The sequence below is a fragment of the Crassostrea angulata genome, chromosome 9, assembly GCF_025612915.1.
Source record: "Crassostrea angulata isolate pt1a10 chromosome 9, ASM2561291v2, whole genome shotgun sequence".
Lineage (NCBI taxonomy): Eukaryota > Metazoa > Mollusca > Bivalvia > Ostreida > Ostreidae > Magallana > Magallana angulata.
Window position 1 is genome coordinate 38,785,882 of NC_069119.1, and position 17,858 is coordinate 38,803,739.

At 36.6% G+C, this 17,858-nt stretch overlaps 1 protein-coding gene across 14 annotated transcripts in view; it reads right to left on the reverse strand.

Annotated features, from left to right (window-relative positions):
* Positions 1–17,858, reverse strand: part of LOC128163698 (A-kinase anchor protein 9-like) — a 132,853-nt gene that overhangs the window by 58,466 nt on the left and 56,529 nt on the right. For 13 of the 14 annotated variants that reach the window (XR_008240849.1, XM_052827335.1, XM_052827336.1 and 10 more), the window contains 10 exons: positions 17,033–17,245; positions 15,561–16,261; positions 15,100–15,297; positions 7,963–8,232; positions 6,866–7,418; positions 5,306–5,427; positions 4,229–4,901; positions 2,986–3,030; positions 1,298–1,497; positions 873–947 (listed from right to left, as the gene is read on the reverse strand). Coding sequence is in view for 13 of the 14 variants with exons in the window: in XM_052827335.1 (XP_052683295.1) it covers positions 873–947; positions 1,298–1,497; positions 2,986–3,030; positions 4,229–4,901; positions 5,306–5,427; positions 6,866–7,418; positions 7,963–8,232; positions 15,100–15,297; positions 15,561–16,261; positions 17,033–17,245 (3,050 nt within the window). In the remaining variant the exon portion in view is untranslated. The remainder of the gene's footprint in view (positions 1–872; positions 948–1,297; positions 1,498–2,985; positions 3,031–4,228; positions 4,902–5,305; positions 5,428–6,865; positions 7,419–7,962; positions 8,233–15,099; positions 15,298–15,560; positions 16,262–17,032; positions 17,246–17,858) is intronic. The other variant, XM_052827337.1, reaches the window with a different exon arrangement.

Sequence of the window (17,858 nt, forward strand, 5' to 3'; positions counted from 1 at the left end):
AAAAGTGCAAGAATGACCGACAGAAACAATAGCACACCTGTCAGATACCTAGACTATCACACCTGTCTGATATATAGACAACAGGTATAGATGTACATGTACCTGGGTTTTATTATTGTGTGTACAAGGGTTATTTATAGTATCTCTGGTTTACAGTGTATATGTGTGATTTACCTATATCAAGTCTTTGTTGTTCATTTACAGTATAAATATGTGATTTCCACATACAAGTGAATCTGGGTTTTATAGTATATACCTTTGTTATATTTACCTGGGACTAGCTGGAGTCATCTTCAGGTGTATGATGTAGATAATGTTTACAGTATATCTGTATGTGTACCTGTGGTATATTTACAGGTGTTGTATTTACCTGGGACTTGTTGGACTTGTCATCAGGTGTCTGTTATAGATATTGTATATATATATATGTGTACCTGTGGTATATTTACAGGTGTTGTATTTACCTGGGACTTGTCATCAAGTGTCTGTTATGGATATTGTATATATATGTGTGTACCTGTGGTATATTTACAGGTGTTATATTTACCTGGGACTTGCTGGACTTGTCATCAGGTATCTATTTACAGGTGTTGTATTTACCTGGGACTTGCTGGACGCGTCATCAGGTGTCTGTTATAGATGTTGTATATATATGTATACCTGTGGTATATTAACAGGTGTTATATTTACCTGGGATTTGCTGGACGCGTCATCAGGTGTCTGTTATAGATATTGTATATATATGTGTACCTGTGGTATATTTACAGGTGTTGTATTTACCTGGGATTTGCTGGATGCGTCATCAGGTGTCTGTTATAGATATTGTATATATATATGTGTAACTGTGGTATATTTACAGGTGTTGTATTTACCTGGGACTTGCTGGACTCATCATCAGGTGTCTGCTGAAGATATTCCAGGACTTTCTTTAGGTTGTTCATCTCCTCCTGAAATCATAAAACACAACTCCTGACTTACATGCTTTCTCTGACCATCAACCAGTCAGTCCAACAGCTACATCACAGCAGGCAGGATTACAGAGAAGGCTCAGACAATCTCCCTGAATTTTTCACATCACAATAGAGACTTGATCCCCCCACCCCCACCTCCCTCCCCTGCTTACACTCCCCTCATCCCAAACCCCCGGATTGATTAAAAAAAAATAACAAAATTTTCCATAATGTCAAGTCAATTAATTCAACATTTTCAATGATATAATGTATCACAGATATAAAATACTATAAACCAACTTTACTTTGCATGAGGGGTGAGGTTTGGGGGGGGGTGGGGTCATTACCTGGTGATGATCTTGAATCTCCTGTATTCTGACTTTGTACCGATTCTCAAGGTCGCAGAGGTCCTGACTGTGCTTCTCCGTCAGCCGTACCTCAAGGTCGCGGAGCTCCTCTATGTGGGCAATGTCAAGGTCGTCTGTTCTGGTTGTCTGACCTTGACCTTCATTGGCCTCATTTAATGAACTTGTTGTACTGGACAGTTCTGAAGGACACAGGGTGTAAAGAGGTCAATTTGTTCAAACACATTATGGCTTTGTTCTTAGACACTTGCGTTATTAATTAATTAAGCAGATGTTAATAAAAGATAGATATAATTGTTGGTAGGACTCTTATGGATAAAGGCATAATGGTACTTTTGTTCTTGTTATAGAAACAATGGTGAATGGATGGGGTAATACGCAAACAATCAAAGGGGAAAAAATCACTTCTAATTTAAAATTAAACTTCTATTAAACTGCAATACCACACAAAAAATCAACAAGGATTATAATGATCTTGGAAAAGTTCGTGTCAAGCTGTGTCATTAGTAATCATTGTTTCACGAGTTTAAAATCTAAGATGGTCAGTATGCACACAACAATACACTACAAAAATATTGATCCAACAAACCATACAGTGACCATATGGACCTGCTTTTGAATGTCCCCACCCCCCCACTCCTTGTTAGACACAGAGCACAGAAGGTTGGCAGAAGCTATGGATGACCTTTCTAGAGGTTGTTCAGTTTATTGGGTTCTTTTTGATATCAACAACCAATACCATTTACATGTACTTTACAGGGCTTCAACCAAAGGCAAAAACATGTTTGGTAATATGATAATTCATATGTATCAAATTATGATATAAGATATCAACAATTCAAATATTATTTTCTATTAGGTACTACATGTCAAAATGCATGTTACCTGTTATAATGTTATTTTTTTTTTTTCATTTTTTGACCCCCCCCCCCCCTCCACCTAAATTTTCTCACTTAAAAGCAAGTCCATAGGTCACCATTGTTAAAACAGCCAATAGCAATGGTTAATGTTTAGTGTAAATTAACACAAAGATTTACTCTGGTTACCATGGATATTGTAAATATACATAAATCTGAGCATTATTTTTTACCAAGGCATGCATTTGATAGTTGAATACAATAAATATTAGATGAAAGTGATGCAGTAACACAAAGAATCCAATATAAGTACTACAACCCAGAGAAGAAGGTGAAGTGTACACAACAACAAAAGGTCAAATGTTAAATTGCAACATGCATGTAACTCAGAGTCAAAGGTTATCAAGGAAAGTTCAAACTGAATGTATACAGGCAACAGAACTCAGAAGTTAGAAATGAATGCATAGGATCAGTTAGAGAACAAACAGGCAACAAGGGGCCATAGAACAAAACAAAGGTAAAGGAAACTAGGTCAAGGTCTAAACAAGAAAGGTTAGATACAGACTGCATGCAACAAAGGGTCAAAGGTTAGACATAGAAAAGGTCAGTGCCAAAGACAAAGAATACAGGACAGGGTCAAAGGTTATCTAGGACAGTCAAAGTTTAGTAACATGCTAATTTCCCGATTAGATAGAATTGACACGAAAGGCATAAGACAACGGTTACTATGGTTACAGATAAAAGAAGTCTATTAATAGAAATAGAGGTCACATGCAAGGTACGACCTACAGAACAGAGGGCGTGTTCTCTCACCTTGCTTCAGTTTGTCTAGTTTGCCTTGGTAGTCTCTCTCTAAATCTTGATCAGGAGAAAATGAAAGGCAAATATAGACAGAATCACGAGAGCAGCTGAGCAGCAAAGCTTGGTGTCACGCACTTCACACACAAATATCATATAGAGATCACACAGGAACTGTACAAATATCATATAGAACTGTAGATTCCTAATACAATGCAAGGAACTAATGGTCTGGTCGAATCCTTCACCTATTTTAAATAATTGGAATAATTTTCCGGAAGTTGTGAGCTAATTGAAATTTTTATAAAAGTTTAGGGCTCAAAATTTTATATTCTCTTGATTTAATTCAAAAGGGAGTATAATTACAAAAAATGAGTACTTGCATAAAATAAGGAATCTACAGTATTTGTACAGATATACAGGTATATATGTGTATAGACAATTATAATGTAGGTACAGAGTCCCCGACCAGACACAAAGAAGCTGTAAACAATAGAAGGACCCATTCTCTTTAATACTTATTATGTACATCTTGATTCTTTATCCTCTGAGTAACTTAAATCTTTAATAATTGTGTTGTAACCAAGCATTTTATCACGTTCATATTCATGTATTTTAGATGGTAAAATGAAGAAAAAATCCACTACTGTTACAATTAATTTACACAAGCAGGAAATCCTACTATTTATTTACTTAAATTAAAGAGATAAACAAATGACTTTAAAAAAAAATATCTGCACATGAAGGTAACCCTTAAATCTCGGGGATATATATTGCAAGCTTATACATGTACTTAGTTTTTAGGAATTGTTCATGTATTGTCATACAAATGATTTTATTATTTCATTGGAAATTAGTCCTAATTACTCTTACAAGGTAAATAAACAATAAACACATAATCTAGATTACTGAATCAAGTGGATTCTGGTGGAAGTGACACCATTGAAGCTGATGGAATTGTATGTTTGGCAATGAACAAGATTATCTATCCTTTTGCTAAAACAAATTGGGATCACTGGGTTGTGATGCCCAAGTTTGTAATATCTCCTAGAGCAGTTTTCTCTCTCTCTCTGTTTTGTTTTACAATAATTTGTCCCATTCTGTTTTAAAATGCTAAAACAGAAACCGTTTTCATATTCTATATCTTAATATATGTTTAACAAACAGTGATCTCCCTTAAAAAATATTTTGAAATTTTTACATATATGTAAGGTGTTTTACAGAACTTGCTCAGATACTGTTACACGAGATATCTCACCTGCCCTCAGACCTGCAAGTTTTGCATTGTACTCCTCCTCAATCTCAGCGATGGCTGCCGCATGAGATCCCTTGAGATTTTTAATTGAGTTGTCCAAATCTGCAGTTGAGTCTCGTCTCACCAGTTCCTCTTTCTGACTTTCATCTCGACTCATCATCTCACCTCCTGAGTCCCTGAGATCCTGTGTAGCCATGTTCACCGCGTTTTCACACTCCTCTGTCTCTAGTTTGGATTCTGTCGGATCCTCAACTTTACTCGTTCCTTTCCCAGAATCCTTTGTTTCTCCGTCAGTGTCAAACTCACTGGAGGCCGAGACCATCACGCCAGACTCATCAACCGAACGTTTGGACGATTTCTCGTCACCTGACTCACTATCCCTCACCAGTCTCTCTAACTCGGTCTCGAGATCTCGGATTTTGTCTTGGTACTCCTGGATTTCGTACTCGGTGGCCAGCGTCTGCTGCATCCCGGACTCCACACTGTTCTGGAGCTTCTCTAACTCCTTGCTGTATTTATCCTCCATTGCCTCCAGCTTAGCCTGAAATTCCTCTGTCAGGTTTTCCCGGTTCTTGGCCATCTCTGCCTCGTGCCGTGTGTGTAATTCTTCCATCTCTTTTTCTTTCTCCTCTAGAAGATTCCTTTCAAACTCTTCTTGAATGTCTGCAAATCTTGCCTATCCATGGGAAAAATAGACACAATACTGAGATATTTGTTACAGCAGGTCATGAGAGTGCGGGTGTTCCATTCAGAATATTCATTCATTATCAGTGAGAATTACTATCATAGTGAGAGCATATTATTTCAGTTCATTTTAGAATTATTAATCATCGATATTCAACTTTCATACATAAATTAACTGCATTACTCCATGTCATCGTATTATAAGTATTTATTTTTGATAACCTATCATCAATTTTGCTCTGCAGATCCAATATATATATAGGTCAAACTTGGTAAGGTGGTATTTTCTGACTGTAATGTCAATTCACTTACTGTACCAATATATTTTTGACTTGGAAGTGTCGATATAGATTTTTGACTTGGAAGGTCAATATAAACCACTGAAGCGAGACAAACCTGTTCAGACTCGATGGTTTCCTCAAACTCTTGCTGCATGAGTGACTTGGCCATCTCGAGTTCCGTGTCAATTCTGTCCCTGACCAAATCAGCCACCTCTGGGGCCTCGCCTCCACGGATACCTGTCAAATAACAACAATAACAATATAATAACAAAAATAACAATTAAATAAAAACAACAACAGCAAATTAACCTAATATTAACAGTAAAATAACTTGTAACTCAGGGAACTTAGTGGCCTTGCTCTTATCTATACCTGTCAAATAACTATAACAACGATAACTACAATAACTAAAATAACCAAGAGATTTTGGGGCCTTGCTCTCATGTATACCTGTGAAAAAACAACAATACAAGTCAACAAATTAGAGATAATAAATAACATACTACCATGACAGTCAACAGAAATATCAGTAAAATAACCTCAATAATTATCAACAGATATAACTGTAAATTAACATTATCAACAGTAAAATAACTAGGATAACTAAACCAGTAAAATAACCTCAATAATTATCGACAGATATAACTGTAGATTAACAGTAAAATAACTAGGATAACTAAACCAGTGACTTCAAGGTCTCCTATCAGTCAACTCCATGGATACCTTTCAAATAACTCACATCACAGCAAAATAACTAAAATAACTAAAATAACAGTCTATTTATAGTCTCTGTAACAGTAAAACAAATAAATTACCACAAAACAAGTAACAGTTAACTTTAATTACATTTAAATAATACATGTATATTATTTCAATATTCAAAATTCTACTTCTAAAAATAAAATCCCTAACACCCTCTTTAACTTTATTTACAGGTACTTTAAACACCGTTCCACCACAGTCAATAATGACAAGCTTCTCTGCAGATGAACAGATTCAGCAGACATTACAGTGTAGAATTTCAGACACTGTGAATCAAAACCCGATTCCTGCTGAATCAATTATTTACAGACTGCTCTGTTTGACTAGTGTCAGACAATGCCTGTTGTAAGGGAAATACCTGCCCGTCTCTTGAAAGTCATCATTACCTCCCTCCCCCCTCTCCCGCCCTCCACACCACCCCCCAGCCATAATAAAATCACACACAAATTAATATTTTGGAATCACAATGCAAAAATTTGCACTCTTAGAATAGAAGACCAGCTGTGCAGTATATACAAAATACAACCAATAATGATTCCCAATCTACTGAACTGTGATAACAATAATGTATATGTCAGAGAGTTACAAAATAAGAATAAGTAACTGTAACTGTCAGTGTTCATGAAATACTGTATACAGGGTTATTTTTGCCCCAAGTAATTTTCGCCCTTCTACACTCTCAAACAGTTTCGACCCGACTTGAATTTGCACAGACATAGTTGTATTTTAAGATAGTTCGGTTAGTTTGAGACGTTGGAGTTGGCCCAGTCTTAAATTTGCCAGCTGACATGGCCGGGAGAAAGGGGCGAAAATAAAACGGGGGCAAATATTTCCCAGTTTACAGTATCTGATATTTTTATCTACTTATGATCAATATTTCCCAGTATACAGTTTATTGTTTTTATCTACTTACGATCCATGAGTGTATCATATTTTTCTTCCGCTGCCTCGAGTTCTGATTTGCGCCGTTTTTCCATTTCCTGTTTCTCTGAGTCAAAGTTCTCAGCCATTTCCTGTTTCACCAGGTCCATTTTTTCCTCATACTCAATGTGAACTCGAGCTAGCTCGGCCTCGTAGTTCTTCACAAATTCTAGTTTCACTTTCTCTTTGATTTCTTCCACATCGATGTCTGATTCTTCCAGAGATTTTATTCTCATTTCGTAATGCACTCGCATCTCGTTGATCTTCTCTTCGTACCTTTCCGTAATTTCATCGATACACTTTTCCCTCTCATCGTTTAACAGCATGGCCTGCTCCAGGTCCTCTGTGAGTTTGTCAATTTTCGCCTCATACTCTTGTTTCAGTTTCATAAACGTTTCTTGTTTGGCGATGTTTATCTTCCCCATCAGCTGGCTCACTGCAGCAACGGACTGAGATGTCTGAGATGTCTCGCTCGTCTCGGTCGAGCTACTCTCACTGACATCTTCAAAGTCATCACTCTCCTTTATAGGGTCCCCTCTAGTGAACTATTACAAAAACAACAACAAAATATTATCCACTATATTTGGGCATAATTGTATTTTGTAGTTAATGGATAAAGATCACTTATACCGTAATACAGTAATTTACTACAGGGTTATCTTGCCCTTTTACGATTGTAAATGGTTTTGCTTCGCCTTGAATTTGCCCAAACAAAGTTTTGTTAATAAGATATCATTTGAAGCTTTTTGATTTCAACAACAAAAAGCATAACACACATTTTAATATTACACTAAGAGAACGCATAACAAACAGTAACAATATCATAGAGAAATCGTAAATGTCAGTTAAAATAACATATTGAAGAAATCATTACAGACAGTTACAATATCATAAAGAAATCGTTACTGTCATTTGCAAGAACATACTACAGAATGCGTTTACAAACAGTTACATTATATCATAAAGAAATTGTAACTGTCAGTTACAATATACCATAGAAATCATTTCAGACAATTACAATATTATATTGAAATTGTAATTGTCAGTTACAAGAACAAACAAAAGAAATCATTACAGCCAGTAACGTACCTCCTCCATGCTGACAGGTTTCCCGCCCTCGTCATGAGTCTCTGAGTCCATCTCCTCCAGCTCGCTGTCCGTTTTGTCGCCAGAATCCTCAGAGCTTTTCTTCAGGAGTCTGTCATGCCTCGATGCGTCAATCACTGTGCTCGCTGTCTCCGTGGATTTACTGAGCGAGTCTGGCTCATCGTCTGCGAGCAGGTCAGAGGATTCTGGGTAATTTTTAGTGGGGGATTCTGGGATACCTATAGCACCATCCACTGCATCTTGTTGTAATTTCTGAAAAAAGAAATAAAACCAAATCATAATTATATTACAAAATGAAATGACATCCTGTTTGCAGATTTCATGTAGACCTGAATGAACCACTTCAAATTTTCTTCTGTCCTGTCAGAAATTATTCTTGCAGTCTTTATAATTAAACAACTTTCGTAGAATCCCTGATTTCAATAGGGCTCTACCACCACACCACATCAGGGCTCTGTATAACACAGTAACAACTTAACATGGCTGGGTGATCAACAAACTACATAACAGATCTACCATACCTAATTTTTTAGATTATTTTTTTTCACAAAGCTCTTCTTCTCAAGAAGGTTAGAATAGTCTTAAAATGGCAATGACCATCCTGTCTTTTAAAAAAAATCAAAAATTTACACTGACGAGGTGATCACCTAGTACAAAAACTGCCTGGTTAAAAATTTTGATATCTGAACCTCCCCATCACTCCCTGATCAATGAATGTCTCTGGCTCTTATTGCCCCGCACAAACCAGAGTGACCCACGAATAGTGTTACTGACCCACACAAATCAGTTATCTCTGCTGGGCCGTAATTCTGAAACCAACACTCGAAGAAATCCATGTCTGTTGACCTCTCCCTCTCAGTCGCCGATACATAGATATAGAATTTTTACTTATCCATAGCTTTCATTGATTGGACAACATGTTTACATTCCGTAATCCAATCAGTTGATTCATACAAAATGTGTTTACACCACTCTAATCAGCAAGAATTCCTTACTGACAATGAATGGGGACTTTCATTTGGTATCATGGTATTTTCTATGTTTGAGTCATTCTGATTCCTACATTGAGTAAAACCTGTTGCAGAACAAATACTGGCATACAGAACTTATCCAAAGGGTCAATTGTAATGATTGGGGGGGGGGGGGGCTTGATATACAGAACATACCCTAAGGGTCTATGTTTGTGCACATATATTAGGTATGGGACGATCCACCGATGCACCGGTGCATCGCGGTATTTATTTTGACGATATTTGGATCGATACATTTACCATTAATACAACGATACTTTACTGAACTTTTTTTATTTTTCAAAAATATCCAAGCTTCATATATCGGCTATTTTTAGTCCGCGCGCCTAATATGAAAGTACAAAGATGGCGGAAAACCTCGTAAAGTTGTCAAAACTGTTAGGAAGCTAAATATGGAGTGTGGAAAACTTTTGGAGTACTTGTTTATGCAAAACTAGTGTACACGAGACTAAAGTTATTTGTAAATTGTGCAACGCTCATTATGAATATAACAAAATCACTTTGGTCATGCGGTAATACATCGGCAGGTTGAATAAATTTTAAACTTTTATTCATGTTTTCATTTAATTGCAATGTATCGTGATATGTATCGTATCGCATCTCATGTATCGTGATATGTACCGAATCGGCTCAGTACAGTATCGTCCCAGCCCTAACATATATAGTGGGGGGGATTTGGATAGGGGGAAAAAAAATTTCTGGATCCATACATGGTATGTGTAGTGACGGGGGGCCTAGGATATCCACTGCAAGCCTAACAATGGTGGGTAGAAATTAATTAATTAATGATCAATGCAACAGAGTCCATCTATATTAGTCTAGTATATCTGGGTTTATACAAGGGATTTACCAACAGCCTTAACCAGCCCAATGTAACCCCTCTCCCTCCCCCTCCCTCCCCCCAAATAGTTTTCACCTGTAATGACTACCTACCCTGTCTATCATAAATGGTCTCTCTCTAAAATTGAATGTCATTGGTGTATACTACATGATACCTGCATCAAATAATTCAGGTAATATGATAATACATGTATAACAGATTCAAGGAATATTAAATGGGAACTTTTCCTCTTATCTAGTTTATATCATCAAGCCGATGATAATGAGGCTGGAAATTCAAAATCAAAATATTTAAAATTTAATGAACATTACTGTTTAAAATGAAAGTAGACATAAAAGTATATACCTGTAAACAATCTGTATTGATTTACAATGCGATTTCTGATTGACTAAATCCCCTACCTGTACACGAGCTTATTCCCTGGGTCATGTAAAGACATGCTATTCCTGGGACATAAAGAATAACTCCCTCCCTGCTAGCAATTTAAACTCAACATGAAAAGTTTCACTAACCACAGACCCAATACACAATTTAGTCCCAACAAAAGAATTGAAAGGAATAATGTCTGCTACTTTTTCACTGAAGTCTGTAAATGACCATTTTTTATGACTTCTTTCAATGCCTAAGGTTCAAGTTTTTTTGTGTTTTTTTTTTTTATAAATTCAGTTCCCATCTACGTAACAAGCTTTAAATTTATTGATTTTCACTTTCTGAAAATCATTTATCAAAATGACAACAGCAAATTCATTTAATATTCTGTGATACATTTATATAATTTCACAATCTTTTTCATTTAATATTTTTTCAATTCAAAAATCAAACTCTTGACATTCAAATTTATAATTTTAAATTAAGTACAATTCATATCCTGCGTGTCAATCCTCTAATCTTTGATTCTACCCCCTCCCCCCTCCATTGGAGAGAATTTGGTGCCACACCATTAACTTTTCAGACCCTGTTTTACAAACGTGAAATCATTCAATATTTAATCCTTAATGTTGGTCTAAATGTTTAAATAACTTCTGCATGATTTCCTCTAATCAAAAACTTCACAATGGCATACGAAACTTAAGAATGACAATTGAGACACACTGAACATTATATATATTCTATCAATACACTTTCATACTTGTAGTTTTGGAGTCAATAAAATCTGGTTATAAAACACAACCCTTTCCTTGCCAAGATCCTGCTCTCTGGGTGAATTTCTTTCTTTAATTTTAGGAGTCAGCGCAGGAAGGGGGGGGGGGGGGTGGTCCACAGAAAGAGACCTTCATTTGATTTCGGAATCCATAAATACTTGTTGTTAAAAGCAAGACTGATACTGTTCATAAACTTATAAAAAATGTGCAGATCTTCCGGGGAGGGGGCAGGCAAAGGTGCCCCTTTCAAAAAAAAAACTTCTGGTTAGAGAATAAATTTAACAACTCTATTGAGATGTTAAAGGTCATCTGGTGTTGACTGTTGAGTGGTAAGTACTCAACAAATCTGTACATTTTGCACATTTTAAAAGATGTGTGTAAACAAAAACATTCATAATCTTCAAACATCTGCATTGTTTGGATGCTTTAAATTTGCCATCATGCTAGTAGTTTTTAAACATCCCAATGTTCAATGAAACACATTGATAGCCGGCCCTACAATGGAACAGGGTGTATTCGTCATACAGCGTAGACAGAGGGCCGATGCATACAAGCATTGTAGGCTACCCTCGTGCCGGAGCCTGCTTCCATTGGGTAAGTGAGAGAATCTCTCAAAACAGTCAATCTCTGGAACCATCACCCATACCTAGATATTTTGTTACTACCTGAAAAATAGTGCAGATCATCTTACCTGGAGACTGCAAAATACCTATCAGGATATTGTATGGATATCATGTCCGGATAATCTATGGATATCAAATCCAGATAATATATTGATCTTATATCCAATTGATATATGGATATCATGTCTAGATAGGATACCATATATGAATACTATATGGATATTATATTACCGTATTTGGATACTAAATAGATTTTGTATCTGGATAGTGTATGATACATCTGGATATTATATGGATATCATGTCTAAATACTATACGGAGACATATTTAAGGGACCCTAGTCCACCAGTGACCTAACACAATGTCTGGAGTTGCTTCATGGAGGACTCTCAGAATCATAATTCCCCGATAGCCCCACACTTTAAAGTAATCCTTGTATATATAATAGCTACACACACATATTTTAAAATCCCTGAACTTAACTTTTCACCAGACCTTTGTTTGATCCTTTAAATAAGTAATGAATTAACACAATCCGACATGTCAGTCTACACAGCCAAGTCAATCGGACCCATACATATATCGGCAGTACATGCTGTGTAAGTACAATATGTACAACACCGGATGAAAGTGGATCAATTACAGAACCTGGGTCCTGACCCTGGCACCGCTCTTATTTACTGCTGTACCCTCCCAACTGTGGCACCGCTCTCCTTTACTCCTCTATCACCCTGATCATGGCATCACATACCTTCACTCCTCTATTCCCCTGACCATGGCACCACACAACTTTACTCCTGACCTCTACCCTCGCAACTGTGGCACCACACATCTTTTCTCCTCTACCCCCCACAACAACACTTACAGAACCTGGGCCCTGACCGTGGCACCACATACCTTTACTCCTCTATCCCCCTGATCATGGCACCACCCACCTTAACATTCCTGACCGTCGCACCACACATCTTTTCTCCTCTACCCCCAAACAACACTTTTAGAACCTGGATCCTGATTGTGGCACCACACACCTTTACTCCTCCAGCCCCCGACTGTGGCACCACCCACCTATACTCCCCCCCCCCCCCTCCCACACACACACACACAACACTTACTGGCCATGCATTGTACTCCGTAATTTCCTTCACAACTAACAGAACTGGCCTCTCCTCTCCCTCACAGAATTCCTTGAACCATTCCGTTTAAGCTAATGTGTGTACCTATATATGTGTGAGCTATTAAATCCCTAAATAACTTGTTCAATAGCCCCCAATTCAATATTCTATACTGTTTTTATCTGCATTGTTAAAGGTAAAATGGTAAACTGCTTACATTTGCACAGGTACGTATAAACATACCTACATATCCCAAGTGCTACAGGTAATTACAGGTAATACATAACAGGTAATTCCCAGCCCGGTGCTGTAATTATAATCTGATTCCAAGTTCTGTGGAATCGGCTCTAAGGGTGCAGACCAATAATTGCTGAGTCAGCTATTTCTTGTCAGAATGTGTATTTGCCATGTAAAGTCCCTCTTTAGAGGCTGGATTATGTCAACAAATTAACCATCAGGTCTACCTTTTAAAACTTTTAGAAATGATATTTTTGGCCATAAACTGTAATTATTGTGTTAATTTTTTTTTTTTTTTTAATTCAATTTAAGCTTCAACATGTTAAAAAATAGAAACCGTTAAGGTAGAATATTTTTATTTTATCCCTCTACAAGGCTCTCCTTCTATAGGAAATAAACATGGTGTGAAAATGGCCGCGGCCATCAATACAGTGTATTTGATTACTTGTTCTTATTGTTACTCTTTTTTTTCATTTATTATTTTTTTCCTGTACCAATAAAGAAATACACCCCCACCCCCGCCCAGACATGACAGAGCTGTAAGAGTTATAGAGTTATGCATCTTCATTAAATCAGAAAATTTAAGCAGAAATAAAGCTTATAAGCACTTGACCAAAATCATTTTAATTCTAATAAATAAATATACATTTTCACATAAGCAAAAGAATCATCTACCCCCCCCCCCCCCCCCCCAAAAAAAAAAATTTAACAAAATTAATAAAATCCAAAGCAAATTATAGTTTGAATCATTAAATGACTGGACACCGGAGCATAATCCAGAATAAACTATTGGTTTGTGTTTCGCATATTCAATCATCTGTATTTAGAAATAACTTTTCTATGGCAAGTTGATTGGTTTCCAACAATTAGATACAGACTATACAGAGAGTTAGTAATTATTCCTACGTGTTGATGAAGCGCTTTGCCCAAAAACTATTATAAGTCAAATCCCTGCACTGTGTATATGTGTGTACTTGGTACTAACAGGATTTCAGTGGATCAGGTCAACACTTTAACCTAATAGAGTTTTGTTTACCAGGTACAATGGCCAACAAACGGTAATCTGGTTCCCCCCACCAGACAAGTTGTCCGCTACCTGTGGTCCTTTACCCTCTGTAGTGTTTATCCATCACTAGTTTGAGTGCCCCGGCTAACTTAACCATCACTAGTTTGAGTGCCCCGGCTAACTGGCTTCATTGTACTAACGGTAGAGTACCGTCGTCCCAGGACTAACTAATTCCCTGGAGGATTCTTTAACCCACTTCACGGCTCGTTCAGTTTCCTAACCTCTCCCCTGATTCCATTTAACTCTGACGCAATGTCAACAGGTTTAAATCACAAACCTCTCTTGTTATATGTCTGTAAACATTTTATATCTTGCAAGAACAGGCTTCCAATTTTAAGCTGTAAAGTTTTTCTACTGAAATTTTCACCACTCACTTTCGTGTTGTCATCTCCAAATATATTTAATGAATCATTAATAGTCTATCTGAGAAACACATTCAATCCTATGTATAACTAGGCATCATTACTTGTATTCATCTAATGTTTCACTTATAATCCAGGAATTAATTCAATTTAATATTTCTTAGTTTTATATGATATAAAATGGTTTGTGACAGTTTCCTCTTTATAAACCATAAGGCAGTTTATAAAAAAAGCGTAAACTGTTCCAAATCCTTTTATATCGTATAAAAACTAATAAATGTTGAATTCATAACTTATAATTGAATATTTTGCTCTTTGTTTTCACCCAGTTATTGTAGAGAAAAAGTCTTTTACCTTTAAATAAAATTCGATTGTGAAAAAAATTCAAACATAACATCTGGCGGATTGATACGTTTTTAACATTAGTCTTACGATGACATACGCAACACTCTTTATATGATATAAAAATTTTTTTTAGCCAATCAAAGAGCTTGTTACAACCAAAGCTAAATTATTCTCAAGTATCATGAGAGACCCCCCCCCCCCCCCCCAAAAAAAAAACCCTTCAGATCATGTGACACTAGAGATCAAATGTGCTACTTGTTCATTGCTGCAGTTATTAATATTAACTGAGATTTTATGTAAAATTTAAAATCTACAGCTATCATGTATTCCTTGTATTAATAGTGACCTCAGGCTTATTACCTCTAACTGCTTGACAGACTTCTCCATCTTCCTCTGTATCTCTTCCACCTCCTGTTCATGATCTTCCTCCATCTTCTTGATTTTCTCTCCGTAGTCATAGGCTAAGTCTGCTGCTTGTCGCTTGAGCTCAATCTCGAGTTGAACTTTGAACTCGGACTGTACCTCCATTACCTCAGCCCGGTGTTCATGCTCCAGATCCTTTATTTCACAAAAAAAAAAATGACAATAATACATATTCAGTACACCAGTGTCAGTACTAGGAATCCTAGACTTACAGAGAAACAATCAAATCTATCAGATAACACATTGCGATTTCTACTCTTTATTCCTTCGTGTTCTCCCCCATTCACCTCTATTCCACCTGATAAATATGCTCACTAAGCTGTAGTTGATTATATTGTTCTCTCTCTCTCTCTCTCTCTCTCTCTCTCTCTCTCTCTCTCTCTTTCTCTCTCTCTCACCTGTCTCAATGCTTCGATCTGCTCCCTATGCTGATGCTGCAGTTCATCATACTGCTCCTCCAGCACTCTCTCCTGTTCCTGAGAAGCATCAAGTTCCTGCTGCAGCTTCATTAGCCTGTCGTTGAGCTCCTCTGATGTGTCCTCAGCTGTGTCCTCATCATTCTCCTCAGATTCAGAGGAGTCCTCCCTCTTCTTCTCCATTTCTTTCCTCTCTCCCTCCAAAGTTTTCAATCTGTTCTCTGTCTCTTGTAGTTTATTTTTCATGTCTTCTATAAGTGTTTGTTTGCCACTCAACTGCTCCTCTGTTTCAGACACTCTGTTTTCTGTCAGGGTCATTTTCTCACGGAGTTCTATATTCAACTGCGATTCTAATTCCAATTTTTTATACAGTTCATCAACTTCATTTGATTTTTCTGCCAACAGTTTCTCTAATTCCTCCATTTTGCTTCTGAGGTCCATATTGGAAGCAGAAGACACACTGTGTTCTACTGAAACATCACTTGCTGATGTCACTTCCTGTTCCTGTCGTGATGTCACATCCTGATCCTGTATTGATGTCACTTCCTGTTTTAGTGACATCACTTCCTGTGTTGCGGCCTCTAGCTGTGAGGACAGCTCTGAGATCTGGGACTGGTATTGGTCCCTGATATCCTGGACTTCTCTGTCGTGTTCCTCCTTTAGTCTGGTCTGCATGGCTTCCTCTGAAATATTTCATAAAAGATGGAAATATTTCCTATTATCAATCTTTGTACGATTAAATCAGCTTTTGTTCTGTAAATTTTTGCGTGTGAAAAATTATAATGAAAATCTCTTGGATATTTTCCCTTTCATTGATTTCAATTGCCCTTTTTTCACAGATATTTTCTTTTATTAAAAATTGTCTAAATGTGCAGCATAAATATCCTGGGACAGATTATAATAGAAAGGATATCATAAAATAAACTAAAGTTAGTCCCAAGTTACTGTTTTTGTATTTTCCTACGAGGGAGGGTGATAAAATTAAATCAAACAAAATTTTCAAACAAATGATTTTCATTCATTTTAATCAAAATGAATACAGTGAGTATTTAAGTTACATGTAGGCTACCTCTTTTTAAATAGTGATCTTTCCTGACAATCCCATGGAGTATCTGATTTATAGTCCATAGTGAGCTCCAAACATTTCTAACTTCTACAGATTGCAGTATTTAAATGAAATCAAATTTGAAAATGCCAAACTAAAATAGTTGTTTGTTTTTTCTAAAACACAGTTTCTCCTAAACCTCACACGCATATTACGTTAAGAGTATACAATTAACTTTGGACGACCTTATATTTGATTCTGCCTTCACTGACTTTCTCTCTCTCTCTGTCTCTCTCTCTGTCTCTCTCTCTCTCTTTTCTCTCTCTTTTCTCTCTCTCTCTCTCTCTCTCTCTCTCTCTCTCTCTCTCTCTCTCTCTCTCTCTCTCTCTCTCTCTCTCTCGTTCGTTACCTGACTGTTCCTCTACTTTGGTTTGGAAGGTCTTGATCTGATCCTCGTAGCTCTGCTGTAGATCCTCCATCTCACGCTGTAGCTTCTCCACCTCCTGAGTCTGACTCGACATGATCTCAGCTCGAGCCGTCAGTAGCTGCTCATACTCGGCTAGCATCCGAGACCGAAGTAACGAGATCTCCTCTCTCTGGGTCTCCAAAGACTGCTGAACATCTGCAGAAAATTCATCATCATCATCATCATCATCATCATCATCATCATCATTATTATTTCCATCATCATGATTATCATAATTACCACCATCACTATCATCATCATCATCATAATTACTATCATCATTACCATCATCACCTTCATAATCATCATGATCATCATAACTTCCATCATCATAATAACTATCATCATCATCATCATTACAATCATAATCATCATAATTTCCATCGTCATGATTATCATAATTACCATCATCATGATCATCATCATCAAAATTATTATCATCAAATCATCAGTATTATCATACAAGACCATTTCAAATAAACTTTCAAACATGCAAACTTTACTAATAGAGAATTTGAAGCTATCTTAAAATGTAAATCATTAATATATTCATTTATTTCAAGCAAAATCATCTACATGCCAAAAGTATGTCAACTTTTTCTTTTTTCTCTATCTATTTTATTGAAAACAAGACTTATATTTAAAAGGGTTTTTGTTGTTATTTTTTGTAAGATTTTGAAGAAATTTTTATTGATTAAAGTAGATTCAATTTGCACATTTTGACATACATTGAAATAGTTTTTTTTGACAACTCATATTCAAAATTTCA